The sequence below is a fragment of the Erythrolamprus reginae genome, chromosome 3 (genome assembly GCF_031021105.1).
Source record: "Erythrolamprus reginae isolate rEryReg1 chromosome 3, rEryReg1.hap1, whole genome shotgun sequence".
NCBI lineage: Eukaryota > Metazoa > Chordata > Lepidosauria > Squamata > Dipsadidae > Erythrolamprus > Erythrolamprus reginae.
This window is the reverse complement of record NC_091952.1, coordinates 8,206,874-8,234,353: the sequence shown is the minus strand read 5'-3', so window position 1 is coordinate 8,234,353 and position 27,480 is coordinate 8,206,874. Positions and strand designations below refer to the sequence as shown.

At 43.5% G+C, this 27,480-nt stretch overlaps 1 protein-coding gene across 1 annotated transcript in view; it reads right to left on the bottom strand.

The window, feature by feature from the left end:
• MYT1 (myelin transcription factor 1) overlaps positions 1–27,480 on the bottom strand; it is a 128,615-nt gene that overhangs the window by 92,504 nt on the left and 8,631 nt on the right. The window contains 3 exon segments of the mRNA XM_070744282.1: positions 5,455–5,485; positions 8,344–8,398; positions 26,061–26,161. Coding sequence (XP_070600383.1) covers positions 5,455–5,485; positions 8,344–8,398; positions 26,061–26,161 — 187 coding nt within the window.

Here is a 27,480-nt window from a genome sequence, read left to right as displayed (position 1 = left end):
TCTGTGGGATGTTCAGATCTCTCGATCTCGGCCGGATGGATTGGACTGGGAGCCTGGCCCACTTCTTCTTCCCGGTGACACGCTGAGGGAAAGTTTCCTGAAAATCCTGCAGCTGTGGGTGGGTCCTGAAAACACACCCCCTGGAACTCATTGGCTTCCCGATCTTCCTGCCGATCCTCCCTATTAAGTCTAATCTGATCCAGGTGTCTTTTCCAAATTCGTCCGTCTCTAAGTTCCACCTCGAACGAACGAGGCCCCAGTTCCCTGCAAACTATACCTTTCTCCCAATTCTTATGTCCTGAATAGGCACGGGCAAATACCGCGTCTCCTACAGACACCTCACGTCTGGCTGCTTCTGGCCACTGTACTGTTCCCGCATACCCTGGGTGCAACCTGTCAAGTATGATTCGCAATTTGCGACCCATTAAAAGCTCAGCTGGTGTCTTCCCCGTGGTTACACATGGGGTGGTATGTTGAGCCATGAGCACATCAGCCAATCTAGCCTTCCAGGAGTTCTGGGGCAGCCGTTTGAGGGATTCTTTAACTGATCTAACTGCCCGTTCCGCCTGGCCATTACTGGCCGGATGCCAAGGCGAGGTCAAGGCATGTCTAATGCCAGCTGTGGCCAAAAAGGATTCGAAGAGAACTGATGTGAACTGCGGGCCGTTATCCGAGACCAGTAGATCCGGGAACCCATGCGTGGCAAATAGGGTCATTAAGGAGTCTATGATGGCCTGTGACTGAGTGGACTGCATCTGGGCCACCTCTACCCACTTGGAGTAGGCATCCACGGTGATTAAAAATGTTTGCCCCATGAAGGGACCGGCCAAATCTATGTGCAAACGTGTCCAGGGGCTAGCTGGTGGTTCCCATGTTAAGGGTTCCGCTCGTGGGGGTAAAGACCTGCTCTCCTGGCAAACAGCACAGTTAGCCACACATTGCTCCACTTCCTTATCTAATGCTGGCCACCACACGTAATCCCTGGCCAGACCCTTCATTCTAACTATTCCAGGGTGCCCCTTGTGCAGCAGGGACAACACCTGGTTCCTCAGCTTGCCAGGTATAACCACTCTCCCCCCCCTTAATAGAACACCTTTCTCTACGGAGAACTCCGTGCGACAGCGGAAAAACGGAATGAACTGGTCAGCTGGGGAAGAGTGTGGCCACCCCCTCAAAACCCATTGCCTTACCTGGGCTAGAATGCGGTCTTTTCCTGTTTCCCTAGAGACCTCGGGGGCAGCCAGTACAACTGGCCCGTCTGTCAAAGCAAAGACGGAGCTGGCCGGTGCAGGGTCTGTTACTTCTTCATGTACTGGGCACCTGCTGAGTGCGTCTGCATGTGCAATGTGACGACCCGGTTTGTACATTAACGTGTAAGTGTAATTGGCCATGAAGACAATCCAGCGTGTCATACGAGGAGACAAGACAGCTGGGCTCTGGCGGTTACCTGAGAGTAACCCTAGTAAGGGCTGGTGGTCCGTCACTAACTCGAACCTTCTGCCATACAAATACTCGTGGAAACGGCGAACTCCCGCCACTAGGGCCAATGCCTCCTTATCTATTTGGCCATAGTTTCTCTCTGCTGCGGCCAAAGTCCGGGAAAAAAACGCCAAAGGGGCTTCCGAGCCGTTTGGCAATCTGTGGCTGAGGACAGCACCCACTCCGTACCTGGAAGCGTCACAGGTGAGAACTAATGGCAGACTAGGGGAATACTGAGCCAGGACACTATTTGAGGTGAGTATTCCTTTGACCCCTCTGAAAGAAGCTTCCTCCCGCTCCCCCCAGTGCCAAACTGACCGCTTGTCCAGAAGCCTATGCAAGGGCTCTGCCACCGAAGCCTTGTGCGGGATAAACACCGCATAAAAATTCAAGAGACCCAGGAAAGCCTGCAGCTCCTCCTTCGACTGGGGTCTGGGGGCATCCCAAATGGCCCTCGTCTTCTCAGGGGTGGGATGGATTCCCTTACCATCCACCCGGAATCCCAGGAAATCAACCTCTGGAACCCCAAAGACACATTTTTTTGATTTGAGCTTCAGTCCCGCTTCTTGGAATTTGAGCAATACCTGCTTAACCCTGCGAAGAAGTTCGTCCTCGGAACTCCCCGAGACCAGCACGTCGTCAAAGTAGGGCACCGTGCCTTCCAGCCCATACAGCAACCGTTCCATCAACCCCTGGAACAACCCCGGTGCAATGGAGACCCCGAATTGCAGCCTGTGGCACCTGAACACCCCCCTATGCGTTATGATCGCCTGGGCTTCTGCTGTCAAGGGGTCTACGGGGAGCTGTTGGTAAGCCTGGGATAAATCAAGCTTGGCAAAGATCTTACCATTACCCAGAGTGTGAAGTAACTGCTGCACCACTGGAAGCGGGTACGAGTGGTGAGCCAGGGCCTTATTTACAGTGCACTTATAATCCCCGCACAGTCTCAATCCCCCATCCCCCTTGAAAGCGATGACCAGTGGGGTCTCCCAGACAGCCTGGTCAACCGGCTCCAACACCCCTTGTGCAATCAGACGGTCCAATTCGGCATCAACTTTTGGCCGGAGGGGAATGGGCACCCTGCGGGGCTTCAGCCTTATGGCTGGCACTTTGGGATCAAGGCTAAAAGTAATCGGGGTTCCCGTGTAGCAACCCAGTTTGTCATCGAAGACGGAGGGGAATTCCTTAGTAAGCCCTTGAAATACTGATTCCCCCCTCACAGCGTTCACCCCCGCAACAGAAAAGCCCAAAGCCTTAAACCAGTCTAAACCCAGGAGGCTGGAGAATGGCCCGTCCACCACCATCAGAGGCAACCTGCCCAGGAAAGATTTGAACATGACAGGGAATCTCCCTTCCCCCAACACTGGAATGGGCGCCCCTTGGTAGTCCCGCAGAGTCACAGTACATGGCTGCAACCGACTCTTGCTCAACCCGGGCATGCACTTCTTGATGGTGGCCCAGGAAACCAATGAATGCGCGGAGCCCGTGTCCACTTGCATGGAGCAATTCACGCCTCCCAAACGAACTGTCACGGAGATCTTGTCTGAAGAGCCCGAGGTTTTCCTCACGAACGTAGAAGCTGGGCGCGGGCAGCTATAGATGGCATTGCAGTCATCCCTCTTAGTGGAAGAAAATCTCCTCTGCCAACGGGGATTGGAACCTTGGAACTCCCTCTGCTCTCTAGGGGCGGCTGGAGGGGACCTCCGGGAACGGCAGACTCTTGCAATGTGGCCCCTGGCCCCGCAACGCCGGCAAGCCGCTTCTCTAAACGAGCAGTTTGACCTATAGTGGTTACCCCCGCAACCCCTGCAAGGGGACAGAGGGGCCCGGGGGCGGCTGGCAGGAGGCTCACGACCTCTGGAAGCACCTAGCCGGCATACCTCCTCCTCCTCAACTTCGCCGCCGCCCTCCTTTTCTGTAGCGGCTTTCGGGTTCTCTGGCACCGCTGGCACTTTAGCTGTGGCATTCACCGAGCTGTCCATGGCTGCCAGGGATAGCGTGGAAAGCTCAAAAGCACGAGCTTCAGCTAAAGCTGTCTGAAAGGTCAAATCACGGGTGGCCAGCAAACGGCGTTTAAGGCGGCCATCCCGGACTCCGAACACTAGCCTGTCCAGCAAGTAATCATTTAAGTCTGTAAACTCGCAATATAATGCAGCCCGGCGGAGAGCGGCCACAAACTCATTAATGGATTCACCCTCTGCCTGGTTTCTCTGATAAAAAACGTAGCGCCGGGCACACCGTGACGGGGCAGGGGCATAGTGGTCTTGGAGAGTTGATAGGAAAGTCTCCCAAGGCACATCATGGATAGAGACGGGAGCGAATAAAGCTCTGGCAGTCTCGAACATCTCGGGGCCGCAGAAACCGAGAAAATAAGATCTCTTGCGGTCCCCAGAAATCTCGGTATACCCATTTGAAATTAGAAAGCAGTCGAAGCGGGCAACGTAGGAATCCCAGGTCTCCCCTTGTGGGTTGAAAGGGGGAAAAGTAAGCTGTACAGACATTGTCACTTACTGCAGATACAGATGCTGGATGGAATTGCAGGGCTGAAATCTCGTCGCCAGTATAATAACTGAGGCCTTTTACCAGAACATGTGAGTTTAATCAGAACATGCCAACAGGGCAGGTACAGGCTTAAGAAGTTACACAAGAGAACACAGACTTATATACAAGACGCCTTCTGAGGCAACTACCAATCACATACAAAGGAGGGTTCCCGCTTTAACAGTAACTATGCCTATGCGGCCAATCAGGACCCTGGAGAGGGATACGCGAGCTCGAATCTGACAGCCGGCTTATTGCTATGCAGACACAGCACAATAGATAGATAGATAGATAGATAGACAGACAGACAGACAGACAGACAGACAGACAGACAGACAGACAGACAGACAAACAAACTGAAGGAGCCCCTCTTCTTCAAGGGGTTACCACAAAGAAGGGGGGGTCAACCTATTCTCCAAAGCAGAGGTCAACTGAGGAAAATCCACATTTCTCCCAGGCAAAGCAGATTGGTACTCGCTAAAGTCACTTGCCTTGCTGAGCTGTCACTTCTATTTCTCTGAGCTGAATTAAAGTACCGTTCTAAGATTACCAGCGTCTGGATTCATTTCACTGGCGACGACGGAAGAAAGAAACCACGTTTGCACCATGAAGGTAGGCCTAGATTCTACTCAAAGGTAGGCCTAGATTCTATTCAAAGGTAGGCCTAGATTCTACTCAAAGGTAGGCCTAGATTCTACTCAAAGGTAGGCCTAGATTCTATTCAAAGGTAGGCCTAGATTCTACTCAAACGTAGGCCTAGATTCTACTCAAACATAGGCCTAGATTCTACTCAAAGGTAGGCCTAGATTCTACTCAAAGGTAGGCCTAGATTCTATTCAAAGGTAGGCCTAGATTCTACTCAAAGGTAGGCCTAGATTCTACTCAAAGGTAGGCCTAGATTCTACTCAAAGATAGGCCTAGATTCTATTCAAAGGTAGACCTAGATTCTACTCAGGGTAGAAATGCTGGCTGGGGAATTCTGGGAGTTGAAGTCCAGATATCTTCAAGTTGCCAAGGTTGGGAAACAATGGTATAAGACACACTAAGATTTCAAAGAGGTAAGAAGGGGCACTTTGCAAGCGTTCCAAAGCCTCTTTGTGCCTTGTTTTTTTTTGCAAAAACTGGGGTGGTTTTGCCTTCCCCCATTCCCTCGGAGCATGCCACAAGTCTCCCAAACCCTCTGTACACCCATTTTTTGCAAAAAGATAGGGGCATTTTTTGCTAAAATGGGATGTGCAGGCAGGGCTTCAGGAGGCCAAAAATGGCTGTATTCAATGTATAAGATGCAGTGACATTTCTACCCTCTTTTAGGATGCATCTCATACTCTGAAAAATATGGTAGGTTAAGAAACGCGTCAAAAACAGTCACGTCCATCACGGGTCGAAACAGCAAGCAGATCTAATAGAGATCAGATCCAAGATATTGTTCCTTACCTCAATTCCTGCCCAATGAGTTCCGTTGGTACTGCAGGAGCAACAAGGAAGAACAGAAGAAAATAGGGTCAAAGAGAAAGAACATTATAATCTGCTCAAAAACACATCCCAAAATTCTGCTCCCGGGTCTATTTGACCCGGACCGCAAATTGTTCATTTTAGGTACTGTACTTATATTTGGTCTTTTTGAAAGCTTTTTTCATGTGGAAACAGGTTTGAACATTTCTGCACACAATGAAATGAAAATTGAAATGAAAAAAGTAATGCTTATTGGTTTATTTTGCTGATAAAATGCCCTCCCCGTTTTTGTGAATTTTTTTTTCAATTTATAGATAGTTTTGCCTGCAAAATGCATTCTATTTTACTAAAGTTGGTGTGGGATTGGTAGCTTGAACATTTCTGAATATAATGATATGAAAATTGAACTGAAAACATTGATGCTTATTTGTTTATTTTGCACATAAAGGTCCCAATCCGCTGTGTTCAATTATTTCAATTTATATAAAAATTATGCTGTTAATTTCAAAATTACATATTTGTTTTTAGTAAAATGGATTTATTTCATAAAATTAGTTGTTTGGCTATCATGTGCTTGCTTTTCAAAAGGATATTCCAAATATTTCTAGCCAAATTTATATAAAAAGTGAAAATAATGGCACACAGCAAGGCCGAGGGGGTGGCCCATTTGTGAGCAAAATAAACAAATAAGCATAATTTTTTTTCAGTTCATTTCTAATTTTCTTATGATCAGGAAAAACTTTGGGGGGGAAATTCCTTGGAGATTTGTAGCCTAAAAAAAAAAAATGAACTGACACAAAATGCTGAAAAAATGGGGGGGGGGGGTGGCTTTTTGATCAAAATTAAAATATAACCATCAATTTTTTCAGTTCAATTTTCATATCATTATGTTCAGCAATGCTCAAACTAGTTTTGCAGTGAAAAAAGTTTTCAAAAAGACCAAAGTTAAGTACCTAAAAGATTTTTTTTGTTTCAGGTCAAATAGACCTGGGAACAGTACAATTTTAGGTAAAATTTTGCCCAGAAAAAAGTTAGCCCCCACCCCCAAAAAATATTTTTTATGATGATCAGCAATGTTAAATTGAGTAAATCAATGCTTAAGATATTGCTTCATTTCCTTCCTTTTCATTATCAGCAAAAAGATATTACACATACAAACAAAACACGGTTACATATTTTTGCTGATTTATTTATTTATTCAATTTTTTAATGTCGCCCTTCTTAGTCTCAGGGCGGCTTACAACATGTTAGCAATAGCACTTTTTAAGAGAGCCAGCCTATTGCCCCCGACAATCTGGGTCCTCATTTTACCCCCACCTTGGAAGGATGGAAGGCTGAGTCAACCTTGAGCCGGTGATGAGATTTGAACCGCTGACCTGCAGATCTATAGTCAGCTTTAGTGGCATGCAGTACTGCACTCTACCTGCTGCGCCACCTCAGCTTGTACTGATAAGTGAAGTAAGTGATAAGTGAAAAGGAAGGGAGCGTGGTATAGATCTATTGTATAACATGTTTCTCAGGAAAATCAACCATATATCTACATCTACATCTACACCTACATCATCTACACCTACACTACACCTACACCTACACCTACACCTACCTACCTACCCACCCGCCCGCCCGCCCATCCATCCATCCATCCATCCATCCATCCATCCATCCATCCATCCATCCATCCATCCATCCATCTATCTATCTATCTATCTATCTATCTATCTATCTATCCAAACTTGCAAAGAACTGATAAAGAAATAAAGGGAGACTGATACAGAAATCAGTCCACATATCTATATCAGATATATATACGTATGTCTTGGTGTATTCAGGTCTTTTTCCGTGTAAGATTGATAGAAGCTTGATGACATTTCAATGAGGTCCCACTCGTCATCTTTAGGCTAGTGCTTTCGGCTTCATGCTAGGGCATGCTTCATCCTTTTCTCCCTTCCTTCCTTCCTTCCTTCCTTCCTTCCTTTTTTCCTTGTCTTCCTTCCTTCTTCCTATTTCTGGTCTCTACGGTCTCTCTCTCTCATCTCTCTATTTATCTATCTTTATATTGTCTCTGTCTCTCATCTACCTACCTACTATATCTTCTATCTACCTTCCTTTCTCTCATGTCATTTATTTGTTTTCTCATCCTTTTCTCCTTCCTTCCTTCTTTCCTTCGTCCCATTTCCAATCTCTATGGTCTCTCTCTCTCATCTCTCTCTATTTATCTATCTATATATTGTCTCTGTCTCTCATCTATCTACCTAATTATATCATCTATTGATCTTCTTTCCTTTTTCACATCTCCTTCCTTCCTCCCTTCTTTCTTTCCTTCCTTCCTTTTTTCTTTCCTTCTTCCCATTTCCTTGCTTCTTTTTTTCACCCCCTTCCCTCCCTCTCTCTTTCTCTTTCTCTCTTTCTTCCTCCCCTCCCACCCTTACTTTTGCTTTCAAAGCCTGAAAATAAATAGACATCCAACTCAGAGTTAACTTATTTCTCCTCCACTCCCTACACCCATCAGCTTCGCATTCTTCCATGCTACCTCCTCTCCCAGCCAAATGCAAAACTTTAAAGTCTCAGGCTGTGATAAAAGCAGTCTGTAGCTGGGTAGCAAATCAGCCGTGTATCACTGGTTTTTAAAGAAGCAAAAGGAGTGAGGGAGGATTTAGAAAACCGACTGGCAAGTCGGTGTCTGGGTTGAATGGCCATTCGAGTCATTTGCCAAAGCAGTCTGTCGGGAATAATTGGGAAGGGGATGTGGCTGTGCTCAAACTACACACAAAAACCCACAAGTTTTATCCTCAGGCAGGTTTCCATTGAGACCAGCATGTTTGTACCATCTGTACCCCTGTTTCCACATGCAGAGTAGAACAATACGCTTACCTCTAATTGCCTTGGACCGTGTGCGTGCTCGTTTATCGTCATTCTCTAAACTCATCTGGAATCCAAAAACAATAAAATTTAACATTTTGTTCAATAGAAGAACATTTTACAGTCAAAGTTAAGGTGTTTCAATAAAACTGGGATGGCTCCAGGGGTGGGCAGCAGGCAGGACGGGGTGGAACGCAGTTCCACTGGCAGAAATGATGCGTGCACAGCTCCAGCTGATTGGCGGCTGTCACTTCCTGGATTACTGGTCTCGTCTCGCCTCTCCTTTTTTCCTCTGGTGCTGCTGCTGCTGCATCTGCACTCCTTGCTTTTTCCCTCTTTCCTCCTTCCTGGCCTCAGACAAGCTTCCCTCTCTCCTGTCTAGCTCCCCTCCAGCCTCCTGCGGCCACCTCCCATCTGAGGTGCAAGCAGAAGGTGTGGGTGGAAGCGGCGCTGGCAGCATTTATGCTTCTGGCAGCATCTGTTTGCCTAGCTACCCAGTCTGAGACAAGGGGTTGAACCAGGAAGGAGAGTGTGGGAAACACAAAGCAAATTGTCACTCCAGCGAGCGACACTGGTGAGGTTGTAAGTCGAGGAATTAACAGTTCACTTGAAGGATGATGATCGTTCAAGCCACTCCCACCTGGTCACATGGCCGGGCAAGCCACTCCTACCCAGTCACATGATCATTAAGCCACACCCACAAAATAAGCCACACCCACAGTGTGGCAGTAAAATTTTTGGCTGTCCATTACATAGAAACATAGAAGTCTGACGGCAGAAAAAGACCCAACAGGACCGACACAGACTTCAGAGGAGAATCAGAACTGCAGAAAAAACAATTGCTGCCAACCTGCCTTCCATTGAGGACCTGTATACTGCACGAGTCAAAAAGAGGGCGGGAAAAATATTTACTGACCCCTCACATCCTGGACACAAACTGTTTCAACTCCTACCCTCAAAACGTCGCTACAGAGCCCTGCACACCAAGACAACTAGACACAAGAACAGTTTATTTCCGAACGCCATCACTCTACTAAACAAATAATTCCCTCAACACTGTCAGACTTTCTACTAAATCTGCATTTCTATTCTACTAGTTTTTCTCATCATTCCTATCACCCATTTCCTCCCATGTTGACTGTATGACTGTAACTTGTTGCGTATACCCTAAGATTTTTATTAATATTGCTTCTTCATTGCTTATTTGACCCCTATGACAATCATTAAGTGTTGTACCACATGATTCTTGACAAATGTATATTTTATTTTATGTACGCTGAGAGCATATGCACCAAGACAAATTCCTTGTGTGTCCAATCACACATGGCCAATAAAAATTCTATTCTATTCTATTCTATTCTATTCTATTCTATTCTATCTAATCTGCCCTTATACTATTTTCTGTATTTTATCTTAGGGTGGATATATGTTTATCCCAGGCATGTTTAAATTCAGTGACTGTGGATTTACCAACCACGGCTGCTGGGAGTTTGTTCCAAGCATCTACTACTCTTTCAGTGAAATAATATTTTCTCATGTTGCTTTTGATCTTTCCCCCATTACTGGATGGCTCAAAGAATGTGGGAAACCAGGAGCACTCTGCAGGCTTCCCAAACCCCCTGCAGGCCTCGTTTTTCACCTGTTTTTTCAAAAAAACCAGGACACGCAGAAGGTTTGGGAAGCCTGCAGAAGTCTCCTTGGGGACTGGGGGAAGGCAAAAATGCCCCCATTTTGGGGGGAAATGGGCCCATTTTGTGTCTATAAGATGCATTTCCAACCTTTTTTAAGGGGGGGAAAGGTGCATCTTATACTCCAGAAAATACTGTATGCAGGTAGTCCTCGACTAATGACTGTAATGGAGCCTAAAATTTAAGTTGTTAAGCGAGACATTTCTTAAGTAAGTTTTGCCCCGTGTTACAACTTTTTCTTGCCATTAAGTGAATCATTACAGTTAAATTCCCAACACTGAGACCATCATAAATAAGAACCAGTTGCCAAGCTTCCAAATCTTGGGTCATATGACCATGAGGTCACAACTGCAAAAAATGGCCGTAAGTCACTTTTTCAGTGATGTTGTAACTTCGAATGGTCACTAAATGAGTTGTTATAAGTCGAGGATCACCTGTAGCAACCCCCTTCCCTTCAATAAATGGATGTCAGCAATAGGGGGAATAAATGTATTTCTCAAATATAAAAAGATATTTGCAGAATGCTTATCAAACGTTTGATTTTCCCCCTCCGCCCCGAGATCTAATTTCAACACTTCATGGCTAATTTCGATATTTGATGTCAACATTTGATATCTGCTTGTACTTGATAGCAGCTGTGTCATCTTCCTTTGTCTTTCACAATTTGATAGCTTATTAAAGTTCACCTTGTCATGTTTCCAAAAGGAAAATTATCAAGAAAAATCTAAGGAACCTAAGAAAATAATTATTTCCTTTTTTTTTTTTTTTTTTTAAAAAGGATTTTTAAGGTTTTTTTGCCAGTCAAAATGCAAATTTAAATGTTAAACTTTTCTAAAAATTTGGCAAAATTTGGTAGGTTTAAGGAGAGGCTTTCAATCCTTGTGGGGCTACTGTCTAATTCCTGATTTATTTCAGATGGTTTTTTTAATCCTCTTTAATGGAATGCCCACATACATTTATTTATTTATTTATTGTTAGAGTTGGAAGGGACCATGCGGGTCATCAAGTCCAACCCCCTGCCTAAGCAGGAACCCTATAGCATCTCAGCCAAATGGCAGTCCAATTTCCTCTTAAAAATGTCCAGAGTATTGAAGTTCACAACGTCCGCTGGTAGGTTGTTCTACTGGTTGATCGTTCTGACCATCAGGAAGTTCTTCCTTATTTGCAGGTTGAATCTCTCTTTGGTCAGCTTCCAGCCGTTGTTCCTCATCCGGCCCTCCGGTGCCCTGGAGAATAAAGTGATCCCCTCTTCTCTGTGACATCCCCTCGTATACTTGTAGACTGCTATCATGTCCGCTCTGGCTCTCCTTTTCTCTAGGCTATCCATGCCCAGTTCCCGTAGTCTCTCTTCTTAAGTCTTGGTTTCTAGACCCCTGATCATTTTGGTTGCTCTTTTCTGCACCTTCTCCAGAGTTTCAATGTCTCTTTTGAAGTGTGGTGAACAGAACTGAACACAGTACTCCAGGTGTGGTCTGACCAGGGCGTAGTAGAGTGGTATTAAGACTTCCCTGGTTTTGGAGTGTATTCCCCTGTTGATGCAGCTTAGGATTGTGTTGGCTTTTTTGGCTGCTGCTGCACATCTTTATGCCTGCAACAATATTCACATATAATACAGAGGTAATACATGTGATACACAGCTTAAGCCAGGGATGGTGAAACTATGGCACGGGCGCCACAGATGGCACGCGGAGCCATATCTGCTGGCACACGAGCCGTTGCCCTCACTCAACTCCAATGTGCATGTGTGTGCCGGCCAGCTGATTTTTGGCTTGCACGGAGGCTCTGGGAGGGCGTTTTTGGCTTCCAGAGAGCCTCCAGGGGAATGGGGGAGGCGTTTTTACTCACCTCCGGCTCCCGGGAAGCTTTTGGAGCCTGCGGAGGGTGAGACACCAGAAGTTGGGAAACAGGCTGTTTCCGGCCTCCAGAGGGCATCTGGGAGGTCAGGGGAAGCTGATTTCTCTCTCCCCAGGCATTGAATTATGGGTGTGGGCACTCGTGCAGGCGCAATAGCACTTATGCACACTCTTTCCGCACCCGATGGGAAAATGGTTCGCCATCACTGGCTCAAGCAATAGAACATAGGGGAAAATAAGGTTGGAGGTCTTCTAGTCCAACCCCCTGCTCAAGCAGAAGGCCTTATAAGATTTCAGGCAAATGGTTGTCCAGTTTCTTAAAAACCTCCAGTAATGAAGCCACTACAACTTCTGGAGGCAAGGTGTTCCACTGGCTAATTGTTTTCACTATTAGGAGGTTTGTCCTTAATGCCAGATTGCTTCTCTCTCCTTGATTAGTTTCCATCCATCATTTCTTCTCTTGCCTTCAGGTGATTTGGAACAGGGGTCCCAAACCCTTCTAGGAGGTCTTCTAATCCAACCCCCTGCTTGGGCAGGAGACCCTGCCCTACTTCAGACAAATGGTTATCCAACATCTTCTTAAAAACTTCCAGTGTTTGAAGTATTTAAAAAAATCATAGAATGTGCAGAACTAGATATGATGACCAAACGTTTAAATAATCAAACTGAAGCAGAATTTTATAAAATATGGAATAAAGTATATGACTGGTGGAAATTTAAAAATGGTATTAACAATTAATTATAAGATAGAATGAAATAGTATATAGTATAACTAACTTAGAAGTGTATATTCTTTCATTTCTTTTTCTTTTGTATTACTAATAATCTTTCCCTTTTCCTTTTGTATAAGTATAGAATATCTTAAAATATAAAGAAATTTAATTAATAAGTTTAATATTATAAATATAGAGTTGAATCCAACAAGAATGTAACTTACATGTGTGGCATTTCTGTTTTGATCTGACTACAGTTAGGTTTTTTCATATTTCTGTATTAGTTAGACTTCTACAGCAAGCGGAGGAATGGTAGCTCCTTAAATGTTTAGTGTTGTATGTCCTTGTCTGTCTTTTTGAAAATCAATAAAAATATGAAAAAAAACCAAAACAAAAACTTCCAGTGTTGGTGCACTCACAACTTCTGGAGGCCAGCTGTTCCACGAATTAATTGTTTTAACTGTCAGGAAATGTCTCCTTAGTTCTAAGTGACTTCTCTCCTTGTTTAGTTTCCACCCATTGCTTCTTGTTCTACCCTACAGTACTTTGGAGAATAGTTTGACTCCCTCTTCTTTGTGGCAACCCCTGAGATACTGGAAGACTGCTATCATGTCTCATTAAACTAGCCAGGCCCAGTTCCTGCAACTGTTCTTTGTATGTTTTATCCTCCATTTCCCTTCATCTTTGTTGCTCTTCTCTGCACTTTTTCTAGAGTCCTTTTTACATTGTGGTGACCAAAACCGAATGCAGGATTCCAAGTGTGGCCTTACCAAGGCCTAGAAACATAGAAACATAGAAGACTGACGGCAGAAAAAGTCCTCATGGTCCATCTAGTCTGCCATTAAACTATTTCCTGTATTTTATCTTACAATGGATCTATGTTTATCCCAGGCATGTTTAAATTCAGTTACTGTGGATTTACCAACCACGTCTGCTGGAAGTTTGTTCCAAGGATCTACTACTCTTTCAGTGAAATAATATTTTCTCACGTTCCTTTTGATCTTTCCTCCAACTAACTTCAGATTGTGTCCCCTTGTTCTTGTGTTCACTTTCCTATTAAAAACCCTTCCCTCCTGAACCTTATTTAACCCTTTAACATAGTTAAATGTTTCGATCATGTTCCTCCTTTTCCTTCTGTCCTCCAGACTATACAGATTGAGTTCATTAAGTCTTTCCTGATACGTTTTATGCTTAAGACCTTCCACCATTCTTGTAGCCCGTCTTTGGACCCGTTCAATTTTGTCAATATCTTTCTGTAGGTGAGGTCTCCAGAACTGAACACAGCATTCCAAATGTGGTCTCACCAGCGCTCTATATAAGGGGATCACAATCTCCCTCTTCCTGCTTGTTATAACTCTAGCTATGCAGCCAAGCATCCTACTTGCTTTTCCTACCGCCCGACCACACTGCTCACCCCATTTTGAGACTGTCAGAAATCACTACCCCTAAATCCTTATAAAGCGGTATTAACACTTCACGTGCTCTTGATTTTATCCCTCTGTTAATGCAGCCTAGAACGGTGTTGGCTTTTTTGGCAGCTGCTGCACACTGTTTATTGCCCGCAACAATCTCGGTCCTCATTTTACCAACCTCGAAAGGAGGGAAGGCTGAAGCCTACCTTAAGCTGGTCAGAATTAAACTCCTGGCAGTCGGCAGAGTCAGCCTACAATACTGTATTCTAACCACTGCGCCACCATAGCTAAGCAAGGAATTGTCAGACTGGTAATTCTCCCACCAACACTGATAGGGGCAAGCCACTTGTTTATAAACAGCAAGCAAACTCTACTGCCTCCTAACTCTGATGATGTTTGTTTGTTTGTTTGTTTGTTTGTTTGTTTGTTCGTTCATTCATTCATTTATTAGATTTGTATGCCGCCCCTCTCAGCAGACTTATGCACGCCCCTTACTGACCTCTTAGGAATCGGGAGAGGTCAACAGTGGCGAGTCTAAGGGTAAAGTTTTTTTGGGGGGTTAGGTGATGATACTACAGAGTCAGGGTAGCGAATTCCATGCATCAGCTACTCGGTTACTAAAGTCGTATTTCCTGCAGTCGAGTTTGGAGCGGTTTAAGTTTGTATCCGTTGTATGCTCGTGTGTTGTTGTGGTTGTTCTGGGTGTTTGCAAATGTCTTTCACACACACACACATCTTTGCAGCCAGGGTTTTCCTCCAGAGCGCATCACCAACGGAGGTTGATAGATGTCTGATAGATGTCGTACACCACCCTCCGTTGTTTGGGTTTAAAAATGCCGAAGGGCAACCAAGCGCCTGGAGTCCCAACTCCGCCAATCGAGTGGCTGGGATGAAATTTCCATGCATATTATCCCCTCCCGTATATGGTAATCTTGCACGAATCCACCGCGATGCCCTCTTTGTGAATTTGCTGATGTGGGGGGGAAGGCGAAGGAAATAAAAAACCCCACATCGGTAATTTATGCATCCTGTCAGGCCCAAGCCCGGCTGAAACCACCCTTTCTGAGCCTCTGCGTTTATTACAACCTCTCCAATAACCCAGGGAAGACAATTACTATAATTTCTATTTTTAAAGCCTCGATTCCCTCTGGACCGATGGCTTCCATTTAAAGCGTGGAGAGGAGCAGGTGTCAAAAGGACTTCATTACATTTACGAGCCTTTCAAATATGCCACTCCTGGCGTTCGCCGGAGTTAATGCCTTCCGATGCACACCTCACAATAGAATTAATATTTTTGATTGCCGGGTGGCTGGGCGTGTGATTCCTTCCCCTCTTCTACCCGAACAACACTCCCCCCCCCCCGGCGCCCCTTTGAAATGAAACCTCGCATGGGTTTCCCTTTGTTTTGTCAGTTTTTCCATGGAAATTGGCAAACATTTGGCTGCCTTTCATGCGGGGTTTGGCAATTTGCTCCTCAGGCATATGAAGGAAAGGGAAAGAGAAAGGGAAAGGGAAAGGAAAGGAGGGAAGGGAAGGAAAAGAAGAGAAAGGAAGGAAAATGGGAGGGGAAGGAAGGAGAAAATGAAAAAGAAAATAAGCAAGCCATCTAGCAAAGAAAGAGAGAGTAAAGAAAGAAGGAAGGGAAGAAGGAGAGAATGAAGAATAAATAAGAAAAGGAAGGGAAGGAAAGAAGGAAGGCAGGAAGGGGAGGGAGGGAGGGAGGAATGAAGGAAGAAAGGAAGGAGGATATCCTTCCAGAGAAGTTAGCAATCTAAAGATACTATTGAACTTTCTCCAAACCTTTTTTTCACCCTTCCTTCCTTCCTTCCTTCCTTCCTTCCTCCCTGCCTTCCTTCCTTCCTACCTTCCTTCCTTCCTTCCTTCCTGCCTTCCTGCCTTCCTGCCTGCCTTCCCTTCCTTCCCTTCCTGCCTTCCCTCCCTCCCTCCCTTCCTTCCTACCTGCCTTCCTTCCTGCCTTCCTTCCTTCCTGCCTGCCTTCCCTCCCCTCCCTTCCTTCCTGCCTTCCTGCCTTCCGTCCTGCCTGCCTGCCTTCCCTTCCTTCCTTCCTTCCTGCCTGCCTGCCTTCCTTTCCTTCCTTTCCTTCCTTCCTTCCTTCCTTCCCTTCCTTCCTTCCTTCCTTCCTTCCTTCCTTCCTTCCTTCCTGCCTGCCTGCCTGCCTGCCTGCCTGCCTTCCTTCCTTCCTTCCTTCCTTCCTTCCTTCCTTCCTTCCTTCCTTCCTTCCTTCCTTTCCCTTCCCACTATTTTGGAACTGCATTTTATAAGGAACGAAAACAACAGCCCGTCCAGAATGTGTTCTATGTCATGGCAGGCTCCCCGCACATGGCTCTGTAACTTGCATGTTTGTTCCTGTGGCTCCCAGCTATGGATTCATGCATCTCTTCTGCCTTTCCCCCCCTCCTCTCTGTTGTGTCCCCCCCTCCTCTCCTCTTTAGGGCCCTTCCAGCTGCTTGATTTAAATTCTCCTGACATTCCTCCCTTGGTGAGTTTTGTTCACAGCTGAATTAACTAGCAGTTGGCTTCCTTAACCCACCCCACCTCATTTTACCCTCCCAGTTTCTCTGCCAAAGTTACACACACACACTCCAATGTGACAAGAACGGGTTGCGTCCCTGCTTCAGATCTTGGGAGTGCATCCATTAGGAACCACTCTCCAGTCCTCTCAAGGCCTCAAATTAAAATTTACGGCTGTGTAATAAACAGCCTAACAAGGCTTGGCTGTCACTTTTCATTTGCATAAACAAATGGGGCAAATAAAACATTTAACTCTGAACCATCAAAAGTGCTCGTCTTATATGGGGAGGAAGGAGATGGAAAAAGTAGCCCGGGATAAAGAAGGGAGAATGGTCCGGTGGAGATGTCCAAGAACCGCCTCCATGTTGCTTGAGGCAGGCAGGATTCCCTTGGGTCCCATTTGTTAGGGGTCAGGAGAAAGGGAGGGTCTTGCCTTCTCTTTCTGCTCAAGATCCCCATGGGACAATTGGTGGGTTGCTGTGTGACACAGAAGGCTGGACTAGAGGGCTTTGGCCTGGTTCAACATGGCTTTTTTTTGTGTTTTTTATTTGTTTATTGGATTTGTATGCTGCCTCTCTTCAAGGACTTGAGGCTGCTCACAACATATCAAAAAATAAACAATATACATATCTAAAAAATCCAATTAATATAGCTAAAAATCTTAAAGTTGTTGTTGTTGTTGTTGTTGTTCTACTTCTTCTTCTTCTTCTTCTTCTTCTTCTTCTTCTTCTTCTTCTTCTTCTTCTCTCCTCTACCTCCTCTTCCTCTTCTTCTTCTTATCCTTCCCTTAGTCCTCCTCCCCCTCTCCTCCTCCTCCTCCTCCTCCTCCTCCTCCTTTCTCCTCCTCCTCCTCCTTCTTCATCATCTTCTCCTCTTTCTCTTCCTCCTCCTCCTTCTTCGTTTATGGAATTCTCCTCCAGAAGAGGTCATGACAGCTGTCAGCCTGGATAGCTTCAGGCAAGATTAGAGAGATTCCCGGATGCCAAGTGTATCGGTGGTTGTTGAAATGATGTCCAAATGCCACCTCTATGTTGGTTGAGGCAGGCAGGATTCCCCTGGGGTCCCATTTGTTGGGGGGTCAAGGGAAAGGGAGGGTTTTTGCCTTCTCTTTCTGCTCAAGATCCCCGTGGACAATTGGTGGGCCACTGTTTGACACAGAATGCTGGACTCGATGGGCTTTAGCCTGATTCAGCAGGGCTCTTATGTTCTTAGATGGTGGTTGTAGCATTGTGAAATTCTAATATATATTTATATATATACTATACTATACTATACTATACTATACTATACTATACTATACTGTACTATACTGTACTATACTGTACTATACTGTACTATACTGTACTATACTGTACTATACTATACTATACTATACTATACTATACTATACTATACTATACTATATACTATACTATACTATACTATACTATACTATATTATTTCACATGAATAGTTGCCCAATCTCTTCTTAAAAGCTTCCAGTGTTGGAGCATTCACAACTTCTGGAGGTAAGCTGTTCCATTGGTTAATTGTTCCCCACTGTCAGGAAATTTCCCTTTAGCTCTAAATTGCTTCTCTCTTTGGTTAGTTTCCATCCATTATTTCTCATCTTCCATTTCTGGTACTTTGGAAAATAGGTTGACCCCACTTTTCTTTGTGACAGCCTCTTTGCTGTGAAGGTCTGCCCTAGTCTTTCTTTTTGCTATATTAGACCTACCCAGTTCCTGCAACTGTTCTTCATATGTTTTAGCCTCCAGTTCCCTTATCATCTTTGTTGCTCTTCTCTAGAACCTCTCAACATTCTTTTTATAGTGTGGTGATTCAAACTAGATACTTGCTTACTTGCTTGATCTCTCTCTTTATCCATCCATCCATCCATCCATCCATCCATCCATCCATACATACATACATACATACATACATACATACATACATACATACATCTAATCTATGTATGTATGTATGTATGTATCTATCTATCTATCTATCAATCTATCTATCTATCTATCTATCTATCTATCTATCTATCTATCTATCTATCTATGCATCTATCTATCTATCTATCTATCTATCTATCTATCTATCTATCTATCATCTATCTATCATCTATCTATATATCCACCTACCTACCTACCTGCCTATCATCTATCTATCTATCTATCTATCTATCTATCTATCTATCTATCTATCTATCTATCTATCCACCTACCTACCTATCATCTATCTATCTATCTATCTATCTATCTATCTATCTATCTATCTATCTATCTATCTATCTATCTGATTGATTTCTATCCCACCCTTCTCCCTAGACACAGGACACCTCACAACAGAGATAAATACAAAATACAAACAAAAACATATTAGAAACCTAAATTTAAAACATATCTAAAACTCCATTTTTTAAATAAAAAAACCACAATCATCCACATTCATACAGTTATAAATTATGCACTTGTATCATCAGCCGGAGCTAGATGTTAAAACTCAGCGGTCCCAAGCCTGCCAGCAAAGGTGAGTTTTTAAAACTTTGCGGAAGGCCAGGAAGATGGGGTGGTACGAATCTCTGGAGGGAACTGATTCCAAAGGGCTGGAGCCACCACATAGAAGGCTCTACTGCTAGGCCCCACCAGACGGCATTGCCTGGTTGATGGGATTTGGAGAAGGTCAATTCTGTGGGATCTGACCGGCCACTGAGATACGTGAGGCAGAAGATGGTCCTGTAGGTAATCTGGTCCTAAGCCATGTAGTGCTTTATAGGTCATGAATTGTGCTTGGAGGCTAATCGGCAGCATTATTCTATTAAGGCCTTATAGAGCGGTACTGATCTTGCCATTTGGGATTGCCTTGGCTTTACTAATAGCTTTAATAATAAATAAAGAATAAATAAAACATCTTCGGGGAAGTTCCTTCTTTACCGTCCTTGCAAAGACAGGACGACCCTTTCAGGACTTAAAAGCCAGCGGAAAAAAATTCCTTTCAGTTGGCAGCAGGATTTGGGATGCCAACCGGTCCAGCTGTCTTCCACTAACTTCGTTTCGCCCGTCACAAGTCGATGCCTTGTTCCTGGGGGGGACACAGGCTGCCGTGTTTGCACGGACCCTACTAAGGGTGGACCGATCTCTGCACAAAAGCCTCCAATTCTTGCCTGGCAAGAAAATTCATCCTGAACTTTTGACAGTTCCGCCGTTTGCTTTCTCCTCCTTTTCAGAAAGTTGCAGCTGGATCTCTCTCTCTCTCTCTCTTTAGGTCTTCCTGTCTGCAAACAACAAACCTCCACTTTTCTTTTGGCAAACTTCTCCCTTCCCGTTAAAAGAGTTCCATTGAGGGTTTGCAAGAATGAAAGCTCATTCATACATTCCTCTGCAAAGAGTCCTCAATTATTATTATTTTTTCACCTGGTCTTTTAGCAACTTCTTCCCACGTGCCTTTCTCTTAAAAAGAGTTGGGTTTAATTTAGGTTTGGGGTTTTTGTTTTTTAAAAAAATGCAATCCAGAGTTTGTGGCTTTGCTGGTATGCAGTTGCCTTTTTGTTCTCATTTACTTATTTTTTAATAGCAAAGGAATTGGAAGCAAAAATCCACTTCATTGGGTCGCTGGGTAGTGGCTTTCCACAGCAGGAATGTTTAAACTGGAAATTAAATCAGGTTTCAGGCAGAACCTCTCCTTCTCCAGATAAAATTTTCTTGGAAAACTGGTGAAATGCTTTGTTTATTAAATTGCAATATATTCTATATTTGTTATTTATTCTGATCCAACCAGCTCTCCTCACCCAGAAGTTTTTATTTTTTAAATAAAATCCTTTGGGAAGGGTGGCATTGAAGTTGAATTAATTAATTAATCAAACAAACAAACAAACAAACAAACTTGGGGATTCTTGTAGACTGACTGCAATATTGGCCACTGTAACACATTCTGAAATTGCTGCTGCAGACTTTTGCATTAATTTTTCCAAGAATTGTAGTAAAATTTATTATAAGATAGAAATATTGAAAGGATCATAAGAGAGAACTAAGAACTAAGAAGGAAGGAAGGAAAGGGGGAGGGAAGGGGGAAGGAAGGAGAAGAGATTAGAAGGAAGAGGAGAGAGGAGAAAAGAGGAGAGGAGAAAAGGAAGGAAGAAAGAAAGGAAGGGGAAGATATGTGAGGGAAGGGAAGAAGAAAGGAGATAAGAGAGGAGAGGAATGAAGAAAAGGAAGGAAGGAGAAAAAGAGAAAAGAATGGGAAAAGGAACAGAGGAAGGGGAAGAGATGCGAGAGAAGGGAAGATGAGAGATGGAAGAGGAGAGGAGAGGAAAGAAGAAAAGGAAGGAAGGGGAAGAGATGTGAGGGAAGGGAAGAGGATATGAGCTAAAAGAGGAGAAGAGAGGAAAGAAAAACAGGAAGAAAGAAAAGAAGGAAGGAGAGATGTGAGGGAAGGGAAAAGAAGAGGAGATGAAAGAGGAGAGGAGAGAAGAAAACAGGAAGGAAGGAGGAGGAAGGAGAAGAGGAGAGGGAGGGAAGGAAGGAAGGAAGGAAGAAGAGATGTGAGAGAAGGGAAGAGGAGAGAAAGGAGAGGAGAGGAAAGAAGAATAAGAAGGAAGGTCTCCAACTTTTCCCTGTGCATCAATACAGTGTTCCCTCGAGTTTCGCGGGGGATGCGTTCCGAGACCGCCCCCGAAAGTCGAATTTCCGCGAAGTAGAGATGCAGAAGTAAATACACCATTTTTGACTATGGACAAGTATCACAAGCCATCCTTTAACACTTTAAACCCCAAAATTACCATTTCCCATCCCCTTAACAACCATTTACTCACCATTATTACTGGTATTCACCATTGAACAAGACACTTAGTGATCCTGATATTTATAAAGATAATTATTTATTAACAATAATTATTTGTTTTGTTATTTATTTGCAAAAAATATTAGTTTGGTGATGATGTATGACATCATCGGGCGGGGAAAAACGTGGTATAGAAAAAACCCCGCAAAGTATTTTTTAATTAATATTTTTTGAAAAACCGTGGTACAGGCTATTCGCGAAGTTCGAACCCGCGAAAATCGAGGGAACAGTGTACAGTGTTCCCTCGATTTTCGCGGGTTCGAACTTCGCGAATAGCCTGTACCACGGTTTTTCAAAAATATTAATTAAAAAAATACTTCACTGTTTTTTCCCCTATACCACGGTTTTTCCCGCCCGATGACGTCATATGTCATTGCCAAACTTTTGTCTGCCTTTAAAAAACATTTTTAAAAATAAACGTTAATAAATAAACATGGTGAGTAATAACCTAAATGGTTGCTAAGGGAATGGGAAATTGTAATTTAGAGGTTTAAAGTGTTAAGGGAAGGCTTGGGATACTGTTCATAGCCAAAAATAGTGTATTTACTTCCGCATCTCTACTTCGCGGAAATTCGACTTTCGTGGGCGGTCTCGGAACGCATCCCCCGCGAAACTCGAGGGAACAGTGTATACCCCAAAACTAAATAAATTGTAACATCAATCGTTTGCTTCCCATTTCTCAACATTGCCAGCCCATTTCTAGAGCCATCAAATCCAACCATCTGAAGGATGACTTTGTTCACTGTAACACTAACATGAGATCATCCAAGGACATGGGGTGAGGTATCATCAATATGCAGATGATACCCAGCTTTACATCTCCACCCCTTGTCCAGTCAGCAGTGGAAGTGATGTGCCGGTGCCTGGAGGATGTTGGGGCCTGGATGGGTGTCAACAGATTCAAGCTCAACCCTGATAAGACGGAGCGGCTGTGTGTTTTGCCTCCCAAGGACAACTCCATCTGTCCATCCATTACCCTGGGGGGGGGGGAATCACTAACCCCCTCAGAGAGGGTCCGCAACTTGGGTGTCCTCCTCGATCCACAGCTCACATTAGAGAACCATCTTTCAGCTGTGGCGAGGGGGGCGTTTGTCCAGGTTCGCTTGGTGCACCAGTTGCGGCCCTATTTGGACCGTGAGTCACTGCTCACAGTCACTCATGCCCTCATCACCTCGAGGCTCGACTACTGTAACGCTCTCTATATGGGGCTACCTTTGAAGAGTGTTCGGAAAATTCAGATCGTGCAGAATGCAGCTGCGAGAGCTATCATGGGCGCTCCTAAATACGCCCATGTCACACCAACACTCCGCAGTCTGCATTGGTTGCTGATCAGTTTCCGGTCACAATTCAAAGTGTTGGTTATGACCTATAAACCCTTCATGGCACCGGACCAGAATATCTCCGGGACCGCCTTCTGCCGCATGAATCCCAGCGAGCAGTTAGGTCCCACAGAGTGGGTCTTCTCCAGGTCCCGTCAACTAAACAATGTCGTTTGGCGGGGCCCAGGGGAACAGCCTTCTCTGTGGCGGCCCCGGCCCTTTGGAACCAACTCCCCCCGGATATCAGAGTTGCCCCCACCCTCCTAGCCTTTTGTAAGCTCCTTAAAACCCACCTCTGTCGTCAGGCATGGGGGAATTGAGACTTTCCCTCCCCCTAGGCTTATAAAATTTATGCATGGTATGCTAGTATGTATGATTGGTTTTTAAATTGGGGTTTTAAATTAAGTTAAACTTAAATATTAGATTTGTTTACATTGTACTATTATTGCTGTCAGCTGCCCCGAGTCTGCGGAGAGGGGCGGCATACAAATCTGATAAATAAATAAATAAATAAATAAATAAATAAATAAATAAACAAACCCCTTTTAAAAATCGCTTTATTTTTAAAGAGCCATGAAGTAAAAGCGCGGCAACGTGGTGCCCCAAAAACATTTGCTGGACAATCCTCCTTCCTTTTGTCTAAACCGTGAGGAATCCCAGCGAATCTTTAACAATGGCGGCCTAAAAAGCGGCCTAGCGAGTTGGCTTCAAAATGAGGCTGACGCTCTGAGGAAACTTTTTTTTTTTTAATGGCAAGGAAACAAGCACCGATTAGCCATTATCGCTGGCTCATATAATGCTTCAAGAGGCTATTAAAGGTATGGAAAAGCAGCTCATTAAAAACAATAGCAGCCTCCAGGCTGACCGACTATAAGCAGGCTGGATAATTCTCTCTTGGCTCATGGACCTCGCATTGCCTCCTCCTCCGTTTCTATTTTAATCACTTTCATCTAAAAGAGAAAACTTTTATTTTTTGGAACCAGGAAAGAGCTCGAGGTAGCGACAAATAGCGCCAACAATTGTGGAAAATGCAACTTTAGTAACAGAGTGGTCAATGCCTGGAATGTAGAAACATAGAAACATAGAAAACTGACGGCAGAAAAAGACCTCGTGGTCCATCTAGTCTGCCCTTATACTATTTCCTGTATTTTATCTTAGGATGGATATATTTTTATCCCAGGCATGTTTAAATTCAGTTACTGTGGATTTACCAACCACGTCTGCTGGAAGTTTGTTCCAAGGATCTACTACTCTTTCAGTAAAATAATATTTTCTCATGTTTCTCATGTACTACCTGACTCTGGGGTTTCTTCCCCAAACCCCAAAAAACTTTAGACTATTTACTGTTGACCTCACCCCATTCCTTTAAAAAATAAAATAAAATCTTTATTGAATATTTACATATAAAAGAGAAACAAGAATACAAAAGACAATAAAAAAGAAAAGAAAAAAAGGAAAAAGATACATATAAAACATACAAAAACATACAAATACTGTATACAAAATATATATTGCTTATTATATCAGAACATATGCGCCAGCTATCCAGCTGGTCCTTGTTCCTAACAGCCTATTTGAATTATTCTTTTTCATTTTCAGACTTTCTTATATTCACACTTATATTTTTATATTCTTAAGAGGTCTGTAAGGGGTGTGTATAAATGCACCATCGTGCCTACCGTCCCTGTCTTACTGTCCTATTGTCCAAATTTACCTGTACCTACTTTGCTTTGTTTAGTAAAGCTAAATCATTTGCCATATTACAGAAATATCAACCCTACTGCACACTGTAGAGTCATTGGCAAATAGGCAAACCTTCCCTACCAAACCTTCCCCTATGTCACTTACAAACATAAAAAAAAAGAATAGGACCCAGAACAGACCCTTGTGGCACACCGCTTGCGACCAGTCTCTGCTCAGAATAGTCGCCATTAACAACAAACCTCTGATGTCTACGCTTCAGTCAGCTGCAAATCCAAGGAACTATCCAGGGATTAAGTCCAATCTTCACTAACATCAATTTTGGAAGTTAGCTGAAGGGCCAGGGATCTTCAAGTTAACCCATCAAAACATGGGCCTCCCATCAAAATAGAATACCCTACGAGACTAGACTTTCAATCCTGGGCCTAGAAAGCCTAGAACTAAGACGCCTTAAACAAGATCTAAGTATTGCCCTCAAGATCATATGCTGCAACGTCCTGCCTGTCGGCAACTACTTCAGCTTCAACCACAACAACACAAGAGCACACAACATATTTAAACTTAATATTAACCGCTCCAAACTTGACTGTAAAAAATATGATTTCAGTAACCAAGTTGTCGAAGCGTGGAACTCATTATTGGACTCCATAGTGTCATCCCCAAACCTCCAACACTTTACCCTTAGATTATCTATGGTTGACCTATCCATATTCCTAAGAGGTCAGTAAGGGGCGAGTACAAGTGCACTAGAGTGCCTTCCGTCCCCTGTCCTATTGCTCTCCTATATCTCCTATATCTTTCTTCTATTCCTATATCTCTTCTTCTATTCTTTCATTGATATGTTCTATTAGTATATCTTCTTTTCTATTCTTTCACAGATATATTTTACTATGAGTATCTCCTCTATAACCTTAATCATGTATTTTACTATATATATATGTAGAATTGTCGGCTATCAATAAAATTAACTGCCTTGGAAATGGCCCTGGGTTGAACCGAGAGGCAAATAAGAAGCTGTGATGTTCCTTCAATACACCAGGGTGATTCGACACAAAAATATGTAACCCTTCCCTGGTGCAGAGCTGAAGGGATTGGATACTGTAGCCTAGAGGATAATTCTCTGCCTTACAAGGCAAAGGTTGTGATGTTTCGGTGAAATCACATTCACCATCATCAGGCTGAAGTTGTAAGCATAGGCATGCAAAATATTACACAGGGCAAAACCCGAACTCAGAACTAACTATCTATCTATCTATCTATCTATCTATCTATCTATCTATCTATCTATCTATCTATCTATCTATCTATCTATCTATCTATCTATCTATCTATCCATCCATCTATCTACCTATCTACCTATCTACCTACCTACCTACCTACCCACCCACCCACTAAAACCCTCATTGTGTATTGGACAAAATAAACAAACAAACAGAAAAATAAATAATAAAATAAAATAAAATAAATAATAAAATAAAATAAAATAAAATAAAATAAAATAAAATAAAATAAAATAAAATAAAATAAAATAAATAAAATAAAATAAAATAAAATAAAATAAAATAAAATAAAATAAAATAAAATAAAATAAAATAAAATAAAATAAAATAAAAAATAAATCCCAACACAAGGAAATGCACCGTGGCGTCTTTTTCCACGACTCAGGTTTGGGGAAGGGCTTCCTCACCTTGATGTGTCTCTTGTGGAGGTTCGGGGCTGACTCGCAACTGCTGATTTTCTCCCCCTGGGTCCACCTTTGACTCAGCAGTTTGCCTCGGAACTCATTTTCTGAGGAGAGAAGAGAAAGAGCACATCAGAAAGGGATATCTGTAGCCGACATTTCACTACCCAGCTAGATAATGTCACCAGGGCTAGGAGGCAGGGCGGAGTGGAGGAGCTTGGTGGTTTTCTTGCAGATATTTCATTACCCAACTATATAACATTTTCAGTGCTAGACGAGGAGGACAAGGACTATGGGATCCTTGGTGCTCTTTGAGCTTGGTTGTTTCTTGCAGACCTTTTATTACCCAACTAGGTAGCATCATCTGTTTTAGAGGGGAATGGGGTTTGCACCAGGGGCAAAATCCACCAGTGGAAATTTTGAGTAGTTCGGAGATCTGGCAGATACCACCTCCGGCTGGCCCCACAGTGGGGTCGGAATGGAGATTTATTTATTTATTTATTTATTTATTTATTTATTTATTTATTTATTTATTCATTCATTCATTCATTCATTCATTCATTCATTTTTATGTTAAAAGGTTAAATAAGGTTCAGGAGGGAAGTGTTTTTAATAGGAAAGTGAACACAAGGACAAGGGGACACAATCTGAGGTTAGTTGGGGGAAAGATCAGAATCAACATGAGAAAATATTATTTTACTGAAAGAGTAGTAGATGCTTGGAGCAAACTTCCAGAAGATGTGGTTGGTAATTGAATTTAAACCTGCCTGGGATAAACAAATATCCATCCTCAGATAATATACAGGAAATGGTATAAGGACAGACTAGATGGACCATGTGGTCTCTTTCTGCTGTCAGTCTTCTATGTTTCTAGTTTTATTTATTATTAGAGTTGAAAGGGACTTTGCAGGTTATCAAGTCCAACTCCCTGCTCAAACATGAAACTCTACACCATCCCAGCATCCACTCCTGGGCGAAGGATTTTGCAATATCCTTCCCCCAGGAGTGGGGAGGGAGTGGGGATTTTTTAGTATCTTTCCCACGCCACGCCCACCAAGCCACACCCACAGAACCTGTAGTAAAAAACATGGATTTAACCACCGGTTTGCACTGATGATATTATCTAATATGGCAATACCTGTGCAATATACAGGTCCTCAATGGATTGCTGCCAACCTGCCTTTCATTGAGGACCTGAATACCGAGTCAAAAAGAGAGCTGTGAAAATATTTACAATACTGATCTCTCGCATCCTGGATATAAACTTGTTCAACTCTTATCCTCAAAACATCGCTACAGACGGGGTGGGCTACTGTCCAGGGGGACGGGGGGGACACAATGGGGTAGCGGAAATGGAGCTCCACCCCAGAGCACCCAATTTGCACTGAAAATTTTTGAAAGAAAATGCATAAACCACACTCACAGT